Raw genomic sequence first — 25,042 nt, 5'->3', positions numbered from 1 at the left:
AATGGCGCACATGGTACATTATTCATCAATTAGGTAGTTTAATTCTTATTTAAAAAAATTCCGTTTCCACAGGATTCCACATAGAGGTCCCGGAATTGAGTTTTCTACTGACAATTTAATGAAGTGGCAGTGTACGTGTAAATTATGTTTGCGATAAAATTAAATTTGTTTTTATTTTTTATTACCGAGAGTAGAGACGAAAAAATATTATTAGAAAAGATTCAAACGTCATTTCAATACTAAACACATTCTACGTTGCTTCCATCATCACATCGCGTTGAACTCACTTGAAATTCACGTAAGTTGTACGCGATATTAACCAAGCCAAAATTCTTATTAGGGGAGTGTTTACTTATTTTTTCCGTACAATTTACGTGAAAATCAATTGGATAAAAATTATGTAGTTTTTCACGTAGCCACGACGTGCGGATTATTTTGGGTGTGCAATTTTGGGACACCCTAATGTACACATTACATCACTAGGTAGCTTCACTAAAAATTTTATCAATTTCGAACCATACGTTCAAAAGCTATACACAAAACAAAGTGTTGCATTTTTTTCGAATACGTTCCTTAGACTAGGGTTGCCATCCGTCCCGCAAAAGCGGGACATGTCCCGCTTTTTTGTTGAATGTCCCGCCGTCCCGCTTTTTCATCAAAATGTCCCGCTTTTTTTCAAGGAAAACTTTTAAAAAAATCACAGATTAACACTATAAAAAATCAAACTTTATCCTCTTTATGATTAGGTCTTTTTTCTCAAAATAAGCAACACAACACAAACAAAAATCGAAAAGGTCATTTTTCTCAAAATAAGCATCAATTTTCCAGAGTTTACATAAGACAATACTAAAAAGCCCTGAAGTTACAATAAGATTCGGATCACGTTCAACCAATTAAATACCTTTAGTATTTAGTGCTTCTAAATTATTATAAATCTTGATTTTTCGACAGAATCTTAGTTCATTGCTTTTTACACACCATCTTTTCCACTTAATTAGTCAAGTATACAATAATGGGACTTTTCTTGAGTTTTAAATTTTTGAAACAAATTTGAAATATATTTGTTAATGCACATAGGTTTTTACACGATGTTAAATTCGGCATTTACATGTAGGACTTGATATATTTCTCACAAATAACGTGTTAATCAAGTTTGCCGAAATCACAGATAAATCTTTAATTATACAAATTGACAAATTTTGAGCCAATTTTCATCAAAGAATCTTTGTCACAGAACACAGAATTTGAGAAATATTCACAGATTCCACCAAATTTTAAAATTTCATACGTTTTTTCAAAATTATTTTTTTTTAGTCGTTATAATTCTGAATTTTTAAGTATGAATTGGAAAACATGATAATATTAGTAATGTTCTTTGATTTTTCTCAAAGAAAATGTAAAAGAGACGTAAATTGACATGACTTTTTAATGACATTATTGAAAAAAAAGCGCCATAGAAAACCATCACAGAACTTTTGGATAAAATCTTAGAACCTCAGGTTTTTTCATCGTCAAAACACAGAATTTGTTTTGACAACCTTGCTGCTATGTAATTTCCGAGAACCGTGAAAAATAATCGTGTTTATTGCAAAAAAAAACGTGTTAATAGAAATCATGTAAGAAAACCTGACCAAAATCAATCCGTGTTAAAAAAAATCTCAGCGTACTTTTTTTAAATAACCTTGGCTGATGGTATCCGTATAAGTATTGCAATACAATTAAACTTTTTTTAGAGTTTCTTAAATGTCCCGCTTTTTTCTGCTGTGTCCCGCTTTTTTGTCGTGAAATGTTCCGCTTTTTTCTGAAAGTATCTGGCAAGCCTACCTTAGACGTTTTATGCATTTTAAAGTTATCAAATGTAGAAATTCAATTTTCGATTTCCTCGATTTCCGTTGTTGATTCCCTTGCTGATTTTTAGGGTAAAAAATCAAAGCTTTGAGCACCCCTGAATCAACTCCGATTGAATAAAATTTTTGGGTTTGTTTTTAAATTCGACATCCAGATGCGTTGAAAAGAATGTTTTTTCGATGAAAATGACTTGATTCACCTCAAATTAAGAAACTTATGAAGAAAAAAAAATTGGTTGTTCATAGTTTTACATACACATCTATCACCATTTTCTAAGGTTTCCTGGGGTTGGACTCTAAAAAATAATTTCTTCAACAGAACCTTTTTTGTTAGGCTTTTGGCAATTAAATAAATCGAACTCGATGTAAAGCGTGATTCCTACTCAAACAGGTCTCAAAATTCCAGAACAGTTCTGTGGGGAAGTACCTAATCAACAATTTTTTGACAGTGTTATCATTACCTTTTTCCAACATGACTTAATTAAAGAAACATGTGGTCTTGTTAACCGAAATTGAACTTGAAAATCCAGTGAGGCGACTTTCATTTATGGCATCATCGGAAGATACCTACCCAACAGTCTAACGGGGACAAGCACGAGTTCGGTCACATCAAACACCTTGACGCAAATCTACGTTATGTTCTGCTTCGCCAATTTCCCAGCTAACAGGCGTTAAGTCGGTCAAACTTAATTGAACCTTTTTCTTGTTGTTTTACTATAGAGACTCTGTCTTTTGAACTTAACTCTTAGAACAAGGATTGGTTTTCAATAGAATGTTAAGCCCAGTGGCTTAAGACATGACAGAAATATGTAGATACGCAATTTGGCAAATTAGACTCATTACAGGATGTTCTCCTACATTAAAAAACTAAATTGTGCTCAGCAAATTTAAGTCGAATTAATCATTTGAGATATTTAGTTAACTATTAACAGTTTATTATTGAGCTGAATGCGTAATTAAATACGTATAATAATGTAATATTAATGTTATGATAAATTGGTACAAATAAAGACAGTAGTTTTTCGATTTTATCACTGTTAGATTTTCCAATACTTGCTAAGCTCACGCTCTATTTTATTACGGTTATTGTTTCGATTTTATCACGTTGTTTTTGGAAATCATTCAGAAACCATTTGTCGTTTTTCTATTTTAGTTTAAAGTTTCGCCGAATTCACAGTTTTACCATTATCACGGTGAAGTAAGCGTGATAAAATCGAAAAACTACTGGACATACTTAATTAAAATGAAACGCAACTCAGATTTAAATTATTCGGTCAATATTTATTCAAAATGCTTGTTCAACATGCATTGGTTAAATAACAAAATCTTACTCAATCTAAAAACTATTCTAACTTATAAATTTTAAACAAACAAATGCTTGATTTTTGTTTTCACTGGATTAGACTTATCACACACATTTTTCCGATTAGCATTGTCATTAAAATAGTTCATTACCCAGTGCAAATGGGTAGTGATTCGAAGTTTGTGCAAACAGTTCTCCTCGTACTTGGCTATAAAGAAAAAAAAACAAATTAAGAAGTTGAATTGAATGTATTTATTTTAAATTTGGAGTTAAAAATCTTTTATTTAGTCGAAGCGAAGCATGTATTTTCAGCAAACGCCTGGAGGTAGTTTTAGTATTTCTTATGATATTTTTTAACTTACCTTTTGCGCCTCTCCATGTAGCCCATCTTAAAATTCGTAGGATAATCTGCAGTGGGATCCCTCAGCACTCCGCACTCTCCCGGCTTTTCTTGGGCATAAAAATTCTCCTTAAACGCCAGATTGTAGTAGACGGGACACAGACCATGTGAGCCTAGAGGAGGTTTTCCCGCTCCCAGTTGGAAAAATCCACACTGCCCCATGCGCCAGTTCTGATGGCATTTGTTCGTCATCTTAGTTCCCTTATCGGTACTCGTGTGGATACACTGCACATTCTTGGCCGCCCCTCGGAAGTTAACCCCCTTGAAGAAACGATCGGCATCGAATCCGGGACCGGCCATGTCACAGGTGTCGATTGCCTCGATCAAATTGAAACCAACTTGATTCCCCGCGTCCAATGCCAGTTGAGCCCCAAAACTGAACCCAAACATATATAGATTGTCAAGCGAAACTCCCTCGTACTGAAGGGTGCGAATAAATTTCAGCAAAACCGCACTCAGGTCGTTAAATCGCCGAAACAGGTACGTGTATCCGTTGCTGGCGAAAGTGGAATAGTCCATGCAGATGATGCAACCGCCCCGATAAACGTTCAGATTGTCCTGCAGATCTTTCACCCAGAATGTTTCGTAACAGTTCTCATGCCAGCCGTGGGCGATTATGGCGAATTTTTCCGTTGTGGAGCAGTCCGTTCCGGATAAAAGGGATCCCGCTGAGAGGGCTGTAGTTTTGGTTTTGTTACCGCTTCAAAAAAAGAAAAGATATTTTTATGTAGGTAAAGCTTAGTTCTTTTAGAAATGGGACACTTTCTTTTGCTGATAGCTCGATAACTTTTCATCCGAAATTCAAAACTTTGACAGCATTTTGCTACCTGTAAAAAGTACTATCTGACCTATTTTTTTCAAAATTTGAAATATACGAGTTTTTGAGATATTTACGATGCTAGAGAAAATGAAAAAAATAATTTTGCACAGTTTCCTTCAAAATCCATCACTATGTAATTGATAGCTGACAAAACCGTTGATTATTCAAAAAATTACTGTGTGTGAGTGGTGGAATATTTTGCAAACATTGCCAAAAATGTCCACAAAGTTCATATCAAGCATTGTAGTGAAGCGCATGATCGGCAACTACAGTTAAAGGTCATCTGGAAAGTCAAGTCTCATACCAGCATTTTTAGTTTGGAATAAGCGAAAAACTAAGAGTAGATCGCCGAAATGTGCAGTAAATCTTTTCTTCGACAAGCTGAAAGTGTTGCCTAGTAATGAGTCATTCAAATCCAACCTCAAACAACATTTTTTTGCTAGTTCCAGAGCTTGTTAACTGTTCAGCCGGTACCGAGGCAATGGGACAGATGATTTCTGATGAACAACAAAACTTATGAAACCCTAATTCAAACAAATTCCAGCGGTTGAATCCTTTACCATGTCTGCTCGTGGCAAGGTCCGGAGTATATTAAAAAAATGTATTTGCTGGGTGTTTTTCATAAAATACAATAATTTGCCAAAATTCTGCTCTTATGGAAAAAGAACAAGAATTTTCAAAACGAAAACTTTAGTTTTCGCTGTTTTTTAAAGCCCAAAAAGAGTAATTTTGTATGTACTCTTTGCAACCTACAATCTATACTAACCGATAATGCTTTAAGTCCAATCTCATGATAGTTTTACTTCGTTATTGTCAGATTTTGCCAGCAGAAATTGCATTAAAAACGTTTTAAAGTGGCTCAAAAATAATCAAGTTTTGTTTATTTCGAAACAGCTTTATCTACTAAATTGCCATCAGTTTCTTTTAAAAGAAAAGTATGATACCAAAAAGTAGCAGAAATTGAAGGAAAACTATATAGCAATCTAAAATTCAGATTAGACGAAGTATAAGTTGGAAAAACTGATCAATATCATACCTGAAAAAAGTGTGTGCCGGCCGATGGGAGGTACCAAGAATAAAGTAGATCTTTTTCTTACAAAAACTAATCAATAATTTTTTTCAAATTTTTTCATGAATTATCATAAGATTACCTTCATTTCCTTCGTACAAAGTATTTGGATTAAATAAACGAATGGTTTCCGAGATACACGCATTCGTAACTGTCCCATTTCTAAAAGAACTAAGCTTTAGCACTGAGTTTCTCTATTTCAGCTTTAGAATCAGTACATTCATTCATTCATTCATTTAGATTCAGAAACAAAACGTGCATAAGAAAAAAAGAATGATAGATCATTAATCATGTACCTTAGAGTGCCTCAAATGACCCGACTTTTGAAAAAGTTATGTGCTGCAGGCTAAAATTGATCCTAGGCCTAGTGCAAGATCTCATGCCAAATTTGGGCCAGTTCGGATCACGGGACGGGGTCGCTCAACGAGCCTGAAGGTTGTATGGGATTTTGAGACATTTTGTTCGGGAGAAACATGAATAACCAGTTTTTCATGAATAACTTTGGTTTCTTCGGCCGATTTCTTTTGAAAACGGTTTTTCTTAAAGCCCAAACTATGACAAATGTTTTATTCGAAGACTGCAAATCGATTTGAGTTAATATAAAAGTTATTAGGCTTCAAAAATGGGCTTACTTTTTTAAGGGTGGTGTTCAATATTTCAATATTTTCTTAGATGATTGTTCGTGCACCGTTAATTTTTTTTTGAAATGTCATATTCTTTTAGCAACTCAAGCAATATAGATGTAAAGTTTTCGATAGACTCAAAGCATTACCATTACCAAATCATTTTTTATGAGTTTTGATAACACCAATAGAAAGTCATATAACTGATAAAAAATCGCCTTTATTTATTTTTGGTTGATTTTTAGAAGATGTTAGGAATTTATCCAGTCAGTTTGAGAATTGAATGTTATCAGTTTTGTGATTCCAAGTAAATTGCATCACTATCATAAGAACGGATTGGAGGATCAGGAAACATTGAAAAATGCACACTACTTTTTATGCTCAGACAGAGGTTAAAAGGAACTTTTCCAATGTTTAGCTATATAGGACTTTAACTTGATATTAGATCCAACTCCCAGTTTCAAAAGTCAGAAAAAAGGATCGTAATCAAAAATATCATCAAACTTGAAAGAATATAAAAATTTAACACTTAAGTAAAAAGCATGTCACCTAAAATTTCGAAACATTTAAGTATAGAGAAAAATCTGAACCAATACACAAAAATACAAAAAAAAATCGTACCAGATATCAGATCAAAAAATCTATCAATCTATCAAGCACAAGTGGTTTTAAGAATTTAAACACTTAAACTCGATCAACAAAAAAAAATTAAAATCAAAGAAAATCAGCTTTTAAATTTCCGTTCAAATATAACTGAAAATCTAATAAAGCCAAATTCAGAATATTGATATAAATTAACAAATTCAGAATTAAATTTAACTGTTAGTATTTGTTGTATTCCCGGAGACGAGGTGATATAGATAGTAAAAACCCGGGGTACAATTATAAACTAAACTATATTTAACGGAATAAAATCTTTATCGCGTGTGCACTCCTCAACTGCGGAATTCAAGATGACAAAAATATGTGAATCACTCGTGACGTCAATCCAGATGACATCCAACTGTCAGCTGGATGAGCCCAGTGCTAAACTACCACTAGGGTGACCAGTGTTCCCAACAGTATTACAGTTTCTTATCTTATGATAATAAACTAAAATTTTAAATAATTTGTGATTGTTTTGAATTTTTCTTACAAATACTCAAAATAGATTTGCCTTCATTCAAGGTTTCAAATGCTAAGAAAAAAGTAATCCAAAAACATGACAGTTTAAATTCTTGTTTTTTAATTTTCTAATTTATAGTGCAATTTGCCAATTCCTAACTGAAAATTGGAAAAAGATAATGATGACACAAATTTTAAAGAAATTTTCAAACATTATATTGATTAGAAAAGTGTTGCTGTTAAATAAGATGAATAGTTACTTTTCTTGAATTGTTAAATATTTGTCAAACTCAGCTCTGTCAATTCACAATAAGATTCAATTAGTGTATTTAGTACAAAGTCCGAAAAAACCTCATTTGAAATAATGAAAAAAAAAATTCAAAATTAAATTTATTTTCATTATTCTTTAAATGTTCTGGTTTTGTCCATTTTTTATTTTTTCTATTCTGACGATCATGCTTAAAGAAAACTTCAATGTATTGAAATACAGAGGTAAACACAAATCGAAAAAAAATCAGTTTATGACGACTCCAGCAAAAAAGATCCATTTTCTGTTCAAATCAATCTTCAGAAGTTTTAAAATACTTGATCAGATAAGAGTTTTTGAATAGGAATGATGGCTAAACTAATTTTTAATTAAGCGATTAAGCGTTCTTAAGTTTAGTTTAGTTTAGTTTAGTTTATTTTATTTCGTCAACCGTAACGTAGACTACATAGTTTACATGTGAATTTCCTTAAGAATAGGTTTAAGCAGTGTCTGCTTTACAATTTCTCCTTAAGAGTTTAGATTTCTTCGATTAAAATATTGTTTGAGTTTTTGCCGAGACATTGTAAAGTCAATGGTTTCGCAGTGTTGATTGTAAGAGGCCATCATGCGATTTATTGGCCCGTTTTTCGCGTAGTTTGTGCGATAGTGATTAATGAAAAACAAATTTCGATTTCGGAGTTGCCGAGAAGGTGCATAAAAGTTTAATTTTGATAGAATTTCTTTTGAGTCAATACGCTGCGAAACAATATCGTTTACAAATGAAACCATTGCATATTCACGGCGTTCTTTTAGTGTTTGTATGTCAATGAGCATGCAGCGCGCTTTATATGATGGAAGTGGAAATGATGTCCAACCTAATTTACGAAGAGCATATAGTAGAAATTGCTTTTGTACTGATTCTATTCTTTCTTCGTGTGAAATTGAATAAGGGGACCAAACAACGCTGCAATATTCCAGTAAAGACCTTACATAGGCAATATATAGTGTTTTTATTGTGTATGGGTCTTGAAAATTAAAGCAAAAGCGCTTAATAAAGCCCAACATGTTATTTGCCCTATGGATGATAGTATGGTAATGATCTGTGAAAGTAAGTTTAGAGTCTAAGATAATTCCTAAATCCCTAACTCGTTCACATTTTTCTACATTCTGATCTCCTAATGTAATTGTGATGTTTGGTGTTGTTCTTTTTCTGCTAAATGATATTAAATTGCATTTTTTTACATTGAGCTTCAGAAGGCTTTTTTTGCACCACTGGTAGAAAATGTGAATTTCATTCTGGAATATGCTGATGTCTTCTTCACTTCTTATTTCCAAATAGAGCTTCATGTCGTCGGCATAAATGAGCATTTTGAGATTTTTGAGAATAAAGGAAATGTCGTTTACATAAAGTATGAAAAGTAGAGGTCCTAAATGAGATCCTTGCGGAACTCCTGAAGTGACTTGAATAGGGAGCGATTTCTTTCCATTGAAATTTATTATTTGTTGGCGATTCGTCAGGTATGATTCAAGCCATTTCAGGAGTTTAGATTTTATTCCAATTTTTTGTAATTTGAAAAGAAGCATTGGTATGTCTATGCGATCAAATGCCTTACTAAAGTCTGTATAAAGAGCTTCCACATGGTTGCCATTATCCATTGCATTCAATGAAAAGTCTATAAATTCAATTAAATTAGTTGAGGTTGAACGGCCTTTGAAAAAGCCATGTTGCCTGTCAGTTATTCGGTTCTTAATTTGGGAAAATAATTTTTCGTTTATAATTGCTTCAAAAAGCTTGGGAATGCAAGAGATAATAGCTATCCCGCGATAATTTCGAATGTCAGACTTTCGAACAGATTTGAAAATAGGCACTAAAAATGAGCTTTTCCAAATTTTAGGAAAATTTCCTGATTCCAATGACATATTGAAAGTTACCGGAAGAAAATAAGTTCGCTAACCAAAAGTTAGCGTAACTTATTTGTATATTGAACTATAATTGTGGATTTTTTTCTGACACAAGGGTATCCACTTGCATTTATCCACTCAAAAGGAAGTCTAACTAAGGAACAGTGCTAAAATATAAAACAAAATCTCAAAAATATAGGCTAAACAAAGTTTGCCGGGTCAGCTACTAAATTAAATTACAAAAAGAAATATTTGGATTTTAAAGTAAACCTGCACAATGGTGGACACCGCGTTAAACGATGAGGTTAAAAAAATAAACAGGCATAGTGGGCATTGGACAAGCCTATTTAAGAACTTCAATAAAACTGATATCGTATTTGGTTTTTCGTAGTTAGGTATTAAAAATATTTTTCTTTCATCCCTTAAGTTGTGCACTGCCGCTATCTTTCTCGAATAATAAAATAATTTAAAAAAAAATTTCAAGTTTTATGGAAAGGTGTCTGAACGTATATATTCTAAAATGAATTGAAAAGGCGAATTAAGTTCCCGGTAAAATTTTGAGTTGCTCTTGACTTATTTGATACTAAAAAAAAAAGTTTTAAATTTGTCTAACGAGAATTGAGACATTGATATTTTTATTAGAAAATAATTGGATATTTACAATAATCAGTTGATACTTGTAAATTATAATGATAGATTTAAACTTAGTTTATTGGATCAAATGCAACATTTTAAATTTGAATGTTTCTCAAATATATCTAATAATATACTACTTTTCGTATTATTATCCGAATCTTCATACTTACATCATCCTTCGGGATGAAAATCCCGAGAAAAAAGAAAAAAAAATCATACTTACACACAAAAAAATCATAGTAAACTACTAAATCCGTGGTTCAAGTGAACAACAGGCAACCATCTTTTTGAGTCAAATATGTTTTGTTGTTTAAAATACCTTACGCATGTCTCTTTTACTATGTTCTCAATTTGGCTGCGCATAGTAAATTCGACTGCGTTTTAGTAAAATTGTCAATGAAATGATGCATTGTATTACTTCATGCCTACACAGTAAACGAAAATTACCGAGTTCGGTAATTTTTTTACCGAAATCCTAACATGTGTAACTCGTTAAACTGTTCGGTAATTTTTTTCATGGCAGAGAAATGACAGCTGTCAAATATTGCAGACTTTTATCTGTAAAAAATAACCGAAACTCGGTTGATCATGTCAACATGACAGCTCATTTTATTACCGAACAACCGGTATTGTTGAACCGAAATGTCTTTAACTATTACCGAACGGCCGGTTATTTTTAACCGAAAAACTAAAAAACGCGGTTATATAAACCGAACAACCGGTAGACTAGATCGAAAAACTTGTAATGATTACCGAAACACCTAAAACTATTACCGAAATTCCTACAATTTTACCGAAATAACTGTAATAATTATCGAAATACCAATAATTTTTACCGAGAAAACTGTAAAAATTCGGTAATATTTACCGAACAATCGGTAGAGTTTACCGAAATTTCTGTACTTATTACGCAAATACCGGTAAGTTTTACCAGGCAAATTAAAAATGTTCGGTAATATTTACCGAAAAACTGGTGATTTTAACAGAAAAACTATTTTTTACCGAAAATTCAGTTATTTTTACCGGAAATTTGAAATTTTTTACTGAAATATCTGTAATTACTGAAACGCCGATAACATTTACCGCAAAACTGTAAAATTTTCGATAATTTTTCCCGAAAATCGGAAAAGGTTCGATAGTTTCGGCGTCCCGTCATATTTCGCTTGATGATTCGAGTCTCGAAACATCTCGTGTAATATGCCGTGCATCATATATGAACTACCGAACGTTTTACGGTTTTCGTTTAAAATTACCAACAAAATTTACAGTTTTTGATAAATACTAACGGCATTTCCAGAAGATGCCTCAATAGCAGAGGCTCAATCTACAAATAAAAATGTGAAGCTGGATCAAATTGTTTCCACTTTATTTTCTGCGTTATTGCAACATGGTACCGTCTAGTAGCTTTCCCAGGATCCATGGATAGAGTTAATGTCGGCCATATCTCTGCTTCTTGTGTTGTGGGCAATGTGCCATCTGCCATCCGCCCCATAGCGCTGTCCACAAAGGTGATTGGAGGAAGGTTGTCACAGGCACGGGAACACCTGGAAGTAAAATTTAATTTTCAACTAAAGTGCAGAAAAAAATTCATCTGGTGTACCTTTACTGGAGCAGCGATCAATTCAGCAAATCCTTTCCAAGCACCGGTGCTAGTGGTGTCTCAATTCCGATCGTTTATACCGAAAATGCCGAGCAATGGCGACGACTGGCTGGATTAAAGATAGCCATCACACTCAAGCACACGAAAGAAGTCGAAACGATTACTTTCGGTTGCAAGAATGAGAAGGAAGACCCGAAATGCCAAAAATGACAATCAAATTTCGACGTTCGCCTTGACAGCTACACTTTTGCAGTTTAATTTCGGCAATTTTTTTAACCGAAAATCAATGACATTGAGATTTGTTTACATTAAATAAACGAATTTCGTTAAGTCAAGAACCGATTTACCGAACTCGGTAAAAACAACACGTCAGATTGATCAATTACCGAAAATTTTCTAATTACAGAACTAGTTCTGTAAAAAAAATTACCGAACTCGGTAATTTTAATTTACTGTGTAGTAGAATTGATATGTTTCATGATGAAACTAGTATGTGTTATGATAAATATTAGTATGCACGAGAAGCTTGATTCAAATAGTAAAATTACTATGCATGTTTGTTTGTTTATTTGCTTGCATGCATTATTACATTATTCAAAACATTAAAATTCACACTTCTCGTGTGTTCTCCCGATACTCTGAAAAGATTTTCAAAGTTATGAAACTTGAAAAATTTGTTTGTTTACTCGTGGTTTGGAAAATTAATTATCCTTAATTAATATAAACAACAAAAATGTTTACCATAGTAAAATTATCATACGCACTGATGTTTTTGAGTCAAATATGTTTTGTTCTCAAACGTAGGGGAGGAGCGGGCTATATGCGCCTATTAAGCAGAACACTGATTTAATCAAAATTCACATCGAATATGTGTACAAAAACTATAAACACGAGTGCATGCATCTGTTTTCTATACAATGCAGTAATTTTTATGTTAAAATTTTTTTCTGTTTCCAAGAAAACGATTTTATTGTAAGTGTTGTCTAAAATGCCGAACCTCAAACCGCGCTTATTTATATTTTGAACAAAATTTCTGTTTTTTGGGCAATATTTCCGTATAATTTCATTGAAACTGCTTGAAAGTAATAATTTCCGTACGACAAAGCTGAAGTTTTATAAAAATCTATGTATATTATAATTTTATCGAATAAAACTATAGTTAGGGTTGCCATTCTATGGAGGCAGTACATCCATGAGAAAAACTTTATCAAATCTGTTTTAAGATCTTCAATTCTCTCTTAAGATGTTATTCAGAGCTTAGATTTGAAGGTTCAATGATAAAAATCATTTATTCATCTATTTAACCTGTTATTTTAGGATGGAGGCATTTTACAAACATGATGGGGGCATACAAAAACACTCTATTATTCACTATATAATCATAATTAAACGTCCAAAAAAGCTGCAATATGGTGAATTTCTTAAGTTCATTTGAGTAAGAAACAAATACAATCCTAGTTTTTGTTTTAAACTTCTTTACGTATAATTTTTAAAAGTCGAAATATTACATCAAAATGTATCAAAACCTTGTTTGATTTTTAAAATTTTTTTGAGTTTGTAAAATCATAAAATTCTTTCTTGCCTTATGTTCTAAGCGTATCACCTTCAAAATGCATTGGTCAGATAACCTGTCTAGTCAGTCATTTCATCAAACAGCCGTAGGGTCATTTAACGCGATAGTCCCATTTAGGAAACCTTTCCCCTACCATGTGCGTAGTATTTTGTTGATATGAATTGGTGCCACAATGTTTAAATTATTATGCGGACACTAGTTGTAATAGAAATTATGATGAAACTATCATGACCATAGTACTTTCGACAACAAACATTGAGAGTTATCAAAAATTACCTGGTACATAGTAATTGCAATAATGTATCATGCGCATTTTTACGAAATTGATGTTAAACAATTTTTTTCCGTGCTGTTCACAAAACATTCATGAAAATTTATTAGAATCTTTGTTTGGGTAATTTTTTTTTTTTTTTCGTTTAAAGAGGATTTTAACCTTCATGGTCATTCGGAATTAATTACATTTCATTTTTAAACTAAATTGGCGACTTGTAAAAATTTAACTAGCTGGTATAAGCAAAAGCAATCTCATGATATTTTTACTTCGTCATTGTCAGATTTTTTCATCAGAAATTCTATTAAAAACGCTTTAAATGAGCTCAAAAATAATCAAGTTTTGTTGATTTAGAAACAGCTGTATCCACTGAATTGCCCTCAGTTCCTTTTAACAGAAAAGTATTGGACCGAAATAAAGCAGAAATTGAAGGAGGAGGATGCAGCCACCTAAAATACAGATTAAACGACGTATAAGTTTGAAAAACTGATCCATATCTTGACTGAAAAAAAGTGTGCCCCGGCTGATAGGTGGTACCAAGAATAAAGTTAAAAAAAATTCTTACCTAAAACGATTAATACTTTTTTCAATTTTTTATATGAATTATCTTAAGATTACCTTGATTTCCTTTATAGAAAGTATTTCGATCAAACGAATGGTTTTGAGATACACGCATTCGTAACTGTCCCATTTCTAAAAGAACTAAGCTTTATACTACTCCGAAGCTGCTCACAAAACATCCACGTAAATTTATTAGATTCTTTGTTAACGTAATTTCTATTCTATTCTATTGTTATTCGTTAGAAGAGGATTTTAACCTTCGTGGTGACTCGGAATTAATTACATTTCATTTTTAAATTAAATTTTTCAAAATAAATTTGCCACTTGTAAAAATTTTACTAGCTTTTGTAAATTGGCTGGATATATGTCTGCAAGTTGCAGATACTCTGCATTCTCCCATGATGTGTGAGACTGTGTACACACTAAGATTTTCATTCGATTTCTAGTAATAATAATTGCTGGAAATGTTCAGGAATAAAATTTTTTATTGGAAATCAGCAATCGGTTTTTCAATTCCTGGATTTTTAGCATTCGGTAGTGTTCTTGATATTTTAGCTAAAAAATAAGCAATCGGTTTTCAATTTGCTAAACTTTCCAGCAATTATTTACCTAGTCTAGTTTGCTAGAAAATCAGCCACCGAGTTGTCAAATTGGAGTCTGTTAGTTTCACACACTGAAGCAAGGTGAGACTCTTTTTTATGAATTTTTGTTAGATTAATACAATTATTTGTACGTTCTTAAAGAAATTTTTGAAAGAAATAGCTGGTTTCCAGCAATCTGGATTACTGATTTTCAGCAATTTGGTTTGCTGGAAATTTTGCTGAAAAGTCAGCGGGACAAAAACTAACAAAATTTTGCTGGTTTTTGTCATGCTGATTTTCAAGGAAAATTTCTAGCAATATGAACTGCTGGAGAAATTAGTAAACATAAACCAGCTATTTCTTTCAACACATTCGAAGTGAATATGTGGTGAAAAAACGATCATTTTGATAGAGCGAAAAGAAGGGGAGGGGTGATGGGGGGTGGATTCAGTTGCAAATGAGTTTACAATATAAGCTGCGTACTGCTCCTCCTCCTCTTCCTCTTGAATTGCACTGAACAAAATCAGATGTATTTAAAAAATATTAAATAACAAAAGAGTGTTGAAAGCTTTTAACAAATTTTCTATGTATACTTCATATGTATACTCATTTCAATATCCTTCACACAGCGTATATATCCATATTCATTGCGAAAAAATGTTGATAAAAAGAAAATTGTCGTAATTTGCAAATCTCTTTAATGAATTTTCGTTATAAATGTCTCTTTTTACAAATGAAAATAATAGGGGAGAGTGGGGTAACGTGGGCCATGGGGAAACGTGGGCTCCTCTAAATTTCTCAGCTGTGTGTTGAGATAAAAGTCCCAATCCAACTGTCATCGTCGTCGCTTTGCGTAAAGGCGCCCGCACAATAGCCCGTCGGACGTCGCGTCGCGTCAGCGTCGCGTTGACATTTCATTTTGGGGATACCGTTTTCCGTTCTATCCACCACAATGGTGCGTCGCGTCAGTGACAGCATTGTACTAAAACGCTGAACTTGTTCTAAACAGCAGCGTTCTCCAGCGTCGACGTTTTTGTTTTGAAATAAATCAAAATTCCAGCGCGTCAGCAGGGTTTTGAATATTCTTTTTTTAATGCTTTTTTGTCAAAGTTTGACACAAATACACTCAAAAATAAAATTATCGTCATTTTTTTTTGTGTTTTGCAATGTTAGGCACCCCGAGTTTTGTCTAAAAAATTTTGGAAAGCCTTGTCAGTGGACGCTGTATTGTGCTGCAAAAAATTCCTAGTGCGTCGCGTCAGCGTTTTAATACTCAACGACAGCGTTGACAGCTGACGCGACGCGACGTCCGACGTGCTATTGTGCGGGCGCCTTAAGCATGTTTTTCTATATGTTGTTGACGTATGTACGCATCATATGCTCTTTTTATTTAACTAGCCTAGAAAAATGTACTTATATAATTAAACAAGCACCCGAAAAATTCTATCCGTGGAAGACCTAAAGTACATAACAATAATATGCTCATACGCTTATGATCTTAATTTTGTCATGTTCTTTCATGTGGAAAAGGAATTTTTGATGAAACATTAATAAGTCACACAATTTGCAAATCATTGCTTGTTTGTTGTTTTTAAACACTTTCAAAACTTAAAATACGTTATTACTATATGTAAATTTTTCTTAAGCCAAATTAAGAGTTATGAAAACTGTTTTGTGTATCTTTTTTAATGCGATAGAGACGAACATAAATCCTATATATGGAATTTAGCCGAAACGTTCTCGAGCCAGGTTTAAGGAACTATTCGATCATACACATCTCTCTTTTTTATTTCCTCATCTGAAATCGCTTTAAAATAACTAAATGAATCAAGAAATTTCAGTTTTGGGTCAACTTATAAACTTTGCACGTTGTCTAGTCAGTTTGGATTCGGTGGCCCACGTTTCCCCACATTTTTTCAAAATCCAAAATAAATTACTTTTTTTAAACAGTCAGAACTCCGGAAATTAATGTATTTTAAACATTATAAAGAAATGCCTAATGATAACTAAAAAATATAGAAAACCTTTCCATTTATTTTTTTCTTTTTATCTTATATATAAAAATGGAGGCGTTTTCTTTGTAACAACATCACGAATGAATGGTCGGTCGGAATGAAGTGAAATTTGGTATCCGAGGGTTTTTTGGGTCAGAGATGGTTTGTATAATAGTTTCAAAAATGTCACTTTTTATGAAAGGCAAAATTAGCTCTTTACATCTTATATATTAAAATGGAGGCGTTTTCTTTGTAATCACATCACGAATGAATGGTCGGTCGGAATGAAGTGAAATTTGGTATCCGAGGGTTTTTTGGGTCAGAGATGGTTTGTATAATAGTTTCAAGAATGTCACTTTTTATGAAAGGGGGGTCCCCATACAAAATTAGCTCTTTACATCTTATATATTAAAATGGAGGCGTTTTCTTTGTAATCACATCACGAATGAATGGTCGGTCGGAATGAAGTGAAATTTGGTATCCGAGGGTTTTTTGGGTCAGAGATGGTTTGTATAATAGTTTCAAGAATGTCACTTTTTATGAAAGGGGGGTCCCCATACAAAATTATCTCTTCACATCTTATATATAAAAATGGAGGCGTTTTCTTTGTAACAACATCACGAATGAATGGTCGGTCGGAATGAAGTGAAATTTGGTATCCGAGGGTTTTTTGGGTCAGAGATGGTTTGTATAATAGTTTCAAAAATGTCACTTTTTATTAAAGGGGGGTCCCCATACAAAATTAGCTCTTTACATCTTATATATTAAAATGGAGGCGTTTTCTTTGTAATCACATCACGAATGAATGGTCGGTCGGAATGAAGTGAAATTTGGTATCCGAGGGTTTTTTGGGTCAGAGGTGGTTTGTATAATAGTTTCAAGAATGTCACTTTTTATGAAAGGGGGGTCCCCATACAAAATTAGCTCTTTACATCTAATATATTAAAATGGAGGCCTTTTCTTTGTAATCACATCACGAATGAATGGTCGGTCGGAATGAAGTGAAATTTGGTATCCGAGGGTTTTTTGGGTCAGAGATGGTTTGTATAATAGTTTCAAGAATGTCACTTTTTATGAAAGGGGGGTCCCCATACAAAATTATCTCTTCACATCTTATATATAAAAATGGAGGCGTTTTCTTTGTAACAACATCACGAATGAATGGTCGGTCGGAATGAAGTGAAATTTGGTATCCGAGGGTTTTTTGGGTCAGAGATGGTTTGTATAATAGTTTCAAAAATGTCACTTTTTATGAAAGGGGGGTCCCCATACAAAATTAGCTCTTTACATCTTATATATTAAAATGGAGGCGTTTTCTTTGTAATCACATCACGAATGAATGGTCGGTCGGAATGAAGTGAAATTTGGTACCCGAGGGTTTTTTGGGTCAGAGATGGTTTGTATAATAGTTTCAAGAATGTCACTTTTTATGAAAGGGGGGTCCCCATACAAAATTAGCTCTTTACATCTTATATATTAAAATGGAGGCGTTTTCTTTGTAATCACATCACGAATGAATGGTCGGTCGGAATGAAGTGAAATTTGGTATCCGAGGGTTTTTTGGGTCAGAGATGGTTTGTATAATAGTTTCAAGAATGTCACTTTTTATGAAAGGGGGGTCCCCATACAAAATTAGCTCTTTACATCTTATATATAAAAATGGAGGCGTTTTCTTTGTAACAACATCACGAATGAATGGTCGGTCGGAATGAAGTGAAATTTGGTATCCGAGGGTTTTTTGGGTCAGAGATGGTTTGTATAATAGTTTCAAAAATGTCACTTTTTATTAAAGGGGGGTCCCCATACAAAATTAGCTCTTTACATCTTATATATTAAAATGGAGGCGTTTTCTTTGTAATCACATCACGAATGAATGATCGGTCGGAATGAAGTGAAATTTGGTATCCGAGGGTTTTTTGGGTCAGAGATGGTTTGTATAATAGTTTCAAAAATGTCACTTTTTATGAAAGAGGTGGAATAAAATTTTAATAACGATTTATTTATTTAATAATAAAACGAAGTTTACCGGGTCAGCTAGTAATATATAAGATGTAAAGAGCTAATTTTGTATGGGGACCCCTCTTTCATAAAAAGTGACATTCTTGAAACTATTATACAAACCATCTCTGACCCAAAAAACCCTCGGATACCAAATTTCACTTCATTCCGAACGACCATTCATTCGTGATGTTGTTACAAAGAAAACGCCTCCATTTTTATATATAAGATGTGAAGAGATAATTTTGTATGGGGACCCCCCTTTAATAAAAAGTGACATTCTTGAAACTATTATACAAACCATCTCTGACCCAAAAAACCCTCGGATACCAAATTTCACTTCATTCCGACCGACCATTCATTCGTGAAGTTGTTACAAAGAAAACGTCTCCATTTTTATATATAAGAAATGGAGGCGTTTTCTTTGTAACCACATCACGTACGATGAAGTTAAGGACGTTAGGTGAAATAAAATTTTAATAACGATTTATTTATTTAATGGTAAAACGAAGTTTACCGGGTCAGCTAGTCTTTTATAATAAAGAAGTTATGAAATAAAGAAAAAGAGTGGCTCTCCCCTACATGTTGAGGAATGTAAATATAAGTACCAAAAGTTCTTCAACTTATCTTACTTTTTTTCAGACTTCTGAATAACAGCGCTAAGCTCAAAACAAATTTTAATGATTCTCACTTTGAAACTATACGATTGAAAAAGCAAACATTTGAGATGAGTGTTAGTTAATTCTTGCTATGAATTTCAAACTGATTGTAAAACTCTGATATTTTAGTATTTTTCTGAAGTATTTAACCTTTCACAGATAAGGCCGATAAATTTATCAACAAACATACATAACTAACGGTGATTAAATTCTTCATTGAAGTATTTTACTGAATCGTGATTTGGAAATTTCGTATTATTATTTTCTATTTTTAAACACAACTCTCGTTGAAAATTCTGGTTTTTATTTTTCAATTTCAATTTCAAAATGGTCGCTCTAAATATAAATTTAGTTGAAAATGAGATTATCGAAATCAGTTTCAGAAGTATGAAGCTTCTGGAAATAAATTTAAGTTCAATTGCACTTGAATTTCAAGTTATCATACAAAATTTACAATTTTCATTGTACTGAAACAAATGAAATCGTAACAAGTTTACAACAACTAAATTATAAAGAAAGTGAAAAATGTTTTTTTTTATGTAGGTACATACATGGATAAAAAAGTCTACTAGTTGTTTAAACCTACCGTTCTACTTGATCAACATCGATATCTATGAACAAATCAGCGTTGCTGTAAAGTTGTTTTGGCTATCGAGGATTTCTCATCTGCTCATTGCGAATATGGCTAACATATGGCGGATTTGGCTATTTTATTCAGGTCCACTTAAAGATTCTAAAATATAGCTTCAGAATGTCACAAAAACAGAAGATGGTGGAAGTAATTTTTTGGAGGACACACATCAGAAAGCGAAAACGTATGTTTAATTTGTTGTATAAGAAGATTTGTTCTACTAACAATTGTTGGACACAAATGGATTGTGGGTTCAAGCCAGCCGGAGTATCTCGGCAAATTTAGAGTTATGAGTATGGTACTTAGGAACCTTTTCAGAATTTTTCATTTGTTTCGAACAGTTGGAAGGGAGTGAGATGAGTCAAACTTGTCCCAAGCCAGTGGTAACGGACCCCTTGGTAGTGCTACAATTATTGTTGATGAGTTAAGCATGAACATTGAACAATATTTGAATGTGCAATCGAGACTTCCCGTACCGCCTCGGGTCGAAAGACCTATGAGCCACTGGTGGGTTCTCATATATACATACATACATACATACATACATACACACATTTATAATGTTCTCTCGGTTTAAAAAAAAATGATTTTGACATTTTTTTTAAAATTTTGTTTTAGGTCCAGGATGGCGTTTTCCGCGCAAGTCTCGAAAATCATCCTTCTGGAAACGGTGGAGCAGCCGCATCAATTAAGTTTATTGCATTGGTTTGAATAAAAAAATATATCACTGATGTAATATATGTTTTCATAAAAAAACATATGTCTTATCTATCTATATATATAAAAATGAATTTCTGTCTGTCTGTCTGTCTGTCTGTCTGTCTGTCTGTCTGTCTGTCTGTCTGTCTGTCTGTCTGTCTGTCTGTTCCCTATAGACTCGAAAACTACTGAAACGATTTACCTGAAACTTGGCAGGTGGGGGTATTGGAGGCCGGGGAAGGTTTCTATTATGGTTTGAGACCCCTCTCTTTAACAGGAAGGGGGGAGGGGGTCTTTCATATAAAAGTCATAAGTCTTCATAACTCGAGAACTGATCAAGCAAATCAAACCAAACTTGGCATGGGAGTGTACTGGGGTACGAGAAATATTTCCAAGAATATTTGGTACCCCTCCCTCCTTTCAGTGAGGAGATAGGTGGGAGGGAGGGGGCCTACCTTACAATGTTTTACATAACTGGAGAACTAATCAAGCTAATGGAACCAAATTTGGCATGGGAGGGTAGGGAATACGAAGAATGGTTCTATGATTGTTTCAAACCCTTCCCTCCTTCCAGTGAAGATAAAGTAAGGAAGGTGGGGGTTTTTATACCTTTTTAATTGCATAACTTGAAAACTATTCGATCAAATGAAACCAAGTTTGGCTTGGAAGTTTATTTGGGTACGATAAATAGTTCTCTGAATATTTGCTACCCTTCCCTCCTTCCAGTGAGGAGATAAAAAGTAAGGGGGGGGGGGGGGGCTCTTTTACAATTTTCAGCATAATTGGATAGCTAATCAAGCAAATGGAACCAAATTTGGTGTGGGAAGGTATTTGATAACGAAAAATGTTTCTATGATATTTTGAGAACCCTCCGTTCTTCAAGTTGTAGAATCTTAAAGGAGGAGGGTGCCTCCATACAATTTTTACATCACTTGGTAACTAACCCAGCAAATGAAACAAAATTTGGTTTGTAAGGGTATTTGAGCACATGGAATGTTTCTGTGAATATTTGGTACTACTGCCTCCTTCCATTTACGTGATAGGGAGAAGAGAGGGGGCTCCTTTACAATTTTTCGCATAACTTGAGCAAATGCAAACAATTTTGGCATGGGATAGCATTTGGATACGTTAAAAGGTTATTAGCTTATTTGAGACTTCCTCTCCTTCAATTGGGGAAACAGTATGAGAGGACGGGAGCTCATATACGATTATCTTGCATAAACCAAGCATTTATCTAACAAGTGGAACCAAATATGACATGGGAACAATATAACAATCGAGCAAATGGATCAGAATAGGGCATGGGAATGTATTTGAATACACTAAATGTTTGATCTTGATCTCCTCCTTCCAGGTGGGGGATGACAGGCAGCAAGAGGGGTTCCAATACAAATTTTATGGCACAACTCGACAACTAATAAAGCAAACGAAATCAAATTTAGCATGGTAGGGTATTCGAGTACAAGAAATGTTTTTCGGTGGTTTAGCACCCCTCTCTCCATTCAGTGGAACGATATAACGGGAAGAGGGTGACTCAGACATCAAGAAAATGGAACCAAATTTGCATGGAAGCATATTTGTGTACGGGTAATATTGCTTCGATGGTTTGAGACCCCCTTCTCCTGCCAGAGAGGAGATATAAAGTGGGGAGAGAGTCACCCATTTTTTGAATAGCTCGAGAGCTTATCGAGAATGAATCCATATATGATATGTAATCGTATTTATCTATATGAGAAGTGTTTTGTTGGTGTTATGAAACCCCATTCCTTCCATTAAAGTAAAAGGAATGATGGAGAGGTTCACTCTCACAATTTGTATAATCATTCTAGAATGGATAGGTTAAATGAGTGTCCCGTGATGTTATTTTGTTACAGAAAATTTTTCTAAGATAGTTCGAGAGCCTCTCTACAAATGAAGGGACTCGAAAAATTCCATATATAAAAAAAAATTACATAAGCTATAAACTTATGAAGCAAAGAAATTCAGAGTCATAAAAAGAATTAATACACGGATTTAAAAAAAAAAAATTAAGATTTCAAAATAAAAAAACGTTGCAATTTAATTTGGAAGAACATTTTAATGATATTGAAATTGAATTTAGAATTTTGTGCAAATAAATGAAAAGTTAAATAACTAGGGACCACAAGTTTCAATAATTTTTGGAAGGTGTAGCAAAGCACATCGGGTCAGCTAGCAAAAAATAAAAAGAAAAAACAATGCATTTAACTGCTCTGATTAATTTTTTATTAATATTTGAATCTACAATAATCTAATACTGCTTCCCGACGTGGGAACAGCATTACGGTAAAAACAGCCATACGAATGATTGACTAAAAATTCCGGTTGGGTTCTCGAAGCTGATGCGATTGTTAAATCAGCCATTTATCCATTTGTGGCAACGTATACCAGATTGTTGGCTTGATTGTATTTTCGGGTCAGAACCAAACAATCATATTTATGGTCTTGAAGACGCGTAATATACATAACTGATAAATCTTTATATTTTTCTCCGTGATACTCTGAATCCCAAATTTTTTACATTATTTTTAAGTATAACAAAAAAATATGACAGCCAAACATGCTGTCACAAGGTCACGCTTAGATGTTGCCTTACCGGCAGCTAAAATTCGAAATGGAAATAAGGTTTCCTAGAAGAATAGGAATTAAAATCCAAATTTCATTTTTTAAAAGGTTTATAATAATTCTGTTGCAGTGCAACTTCCTTTCATAACTTTTCACTTTTGTAACGTTATTGTGTTTTCATCAGTGACTGGAAAGGTCATCAAATTATAACTGCACTGGAACATGCCTATCAATGTAATACAAAAGAAGTTCCATAATTGCTGCCAAGTGTAAGGTAGATAATTAATATAATCAACAACGTCGTTCATTGAGCATTTTTTCAATTCACAAGACCGGTTGATTACTCATAACTGCTTTTAACACCTATTTGAACAGCACACCCTTTTTACTGATATAGGATGTTGACGATGAAAGCTTATTTGAAGATCCATTTTTCGTTTGATTTCTTCCTGGTAATGATCCAATAATATTTACAAGGTAAAGTAGCGTGGTAGACAAACCCACTTTAAGTCTTGAAACTAGGAAGTGTAAATCAATCCACTTGTCTGAACGATTCATTCACAATTGAATATTTGTTCATACAGTTCTTGCACAATCGAACATGCTTGCCTTCACTAAAGATCAGTTTCCTCCACGGGTGGGTTGAGAAAAGAATATGTACACTCTTCCTTACTTGTGATAGAACCGAAAGATCACATTCTGCTCGAACAGAGTCGATCGTCGATTGGCAAAGTATCTAAACCTCTGCCCAAGAGCTGCCTCCGCAATGTCACTCTCGTCGATAACCATATCTGGATAATCCTCGTTGTTTCGGCTGGTTTTGGCAGCTGTCGCCACCTGACTTGAGTTACTTCCGACCACTCCGTCATCCCGGGAAATTCGAAGCAGGTTCACTGTGGGTGGTAATTCGTCACCGGTGGTACCGTTCATTTCGCGAAGTACCCGAGCCCGATGGCGTCTGATCATTCGCTCATCTTGGCGCGTTTTGAAACGTTCCATAACGCGACCGGATGTGACCAAGGACCCCCATAGGAAAACCGACAAAATGACCGGCACTATTACGGTTGCTGCTGCTGAACTGCGCGAACGTATCATCTTCGACTGCGAAAAGACTACTAACTGGCAGCCCAGCGACTCATTCAGGTATCAATAAGTGCGGCCGATCCGATGGGCTCGCGGTTTATGGTTCCTCAGAGGCTCCCCCCGCGTGAGCGCAAAAAAAAAACAACGTGAACGATAGCAGGCAAAAAACCGTTGCCGGTTTGTTGTTGTTGAAACAGTGACAATCACTTCGGTGCATGTCGGGCTGATGAACGGGTACCTTCATTTTTTTCGGTGCTGGCGAATTTCAATACCCGAGACCCATTTTTTCCAATATTTATCTGTAGCCTATCTGAAGACAACCGAAAAAATAACCTGTAAAATGCAAAACCGCTCAATTACCAACAACAACTGAACGCAGGCGTTTAATGTACCTATCAGTGATTTGATATGAAGTAATATTTTCTGATGAATTTCCGAAAATGTGATATCCCCGTTTAAACATTAAAAAATTGAATAAATGAAAAGTATGTTGAAATGGGAAAAATTTGATCATAATCATAAGCAAATTAAATTGCTGGAAAAAAGGAAAACATTGAATAATTTCATGTATCAATCATGAATATACAAGTTAAATATACACATAAAATTTTCGAGGCCGGAAATTAGCAAAATTTTGCTGAAATTTGACCAGCTAGAAACTTATAGAGAATTCGTTTTCGTGTGGTGGTGCACCGGGGCACTACCGGTAGTGCACTTTTTGCTGTTTTCATGCTCGTTTTCAGGGAGAGTGGTCCACTGGTAGTGCACCATAAAGTGGACGTTGGAACACTCTGAAAATATTCGGTGTCGCTTGCGCTCTCACCAATACTATCATGAATTCTGACAGGACGTGCTTCC

The 25,042-nt window shown here is 34.1% G+C and overlaps 1 protein-coding gene across 1 annotated transcript; it reads right to left on the bottom strand.

Moving 5' to 3' along the window:
• Positions 1–3,104: 3,104 nt before the first annotated feature.
• Positions 3,105–24,216, bottom strand: LOC129746398 (uncharacterized). Its single transcript, XM_055740036.1, has 3 exons — positions 23,775–24,216; positions 3,513–4,250; positions 3,105–3,358 (listed from the first exon to the last, which is right to left on the bottom strand). The coding sequence occupies exons 1-3, from the start codon at positions 24,194–24,196 to the stop codon at positions 3,286–3,288; spliced, it is 1,233 nt and encodes a 410-aa protein (XP_055596011.1). The 5' UTR covers positions 24,197–24,216; the 3' UTR covers positions 3,105–3,285.
• Positions 24,217–25,042: the final 826 nt, after the last annotated feature.

This window comes from Uranotaenia lowii, chromosome 2, assembly GCF_029784155.1.
Source record: "Uranotaenia lowii strain MFRU-FL chromosome 2, ASM2978415v1, whole genome shotgun sequence".
NCBI classification, from domain to species: domain Eukaryota; kingdom Metazoa; phylum Arthropoda; class Insecta; order Diptera; family Culicidae; genus Uranotaenia; species Uranotaenia lowii.
The sequence above is the reverse complement of the archived record's forward strand: the minus strand, read 5'-3'. Positions and strand labels throughout refer to the sequence as shown.

Coding starts and splice junctions, on each gene's coding strand:
- LOC129746398 (XM_055740036.1), bottom strand. CDS start 24,196: ATGATACGTTCGCGCAGTTCAGCAGCAGCAACCGTAATAGTGCCGGTC. Junction 4,251..23,774: donor ATCTTTCGGTTCTATCACAA/GTAAGGAAGAGT, acceptor CTTTTTTTGAAG/CGGTAACAAAACCAAAACTA. Junction 3,359..3,512: donor TACATGGAGAGGCGCAAAAG/GTAAGTTAAAAA, acceptor TTTTCTTTATAG/CCAAGTACGAGGAGAACTGT.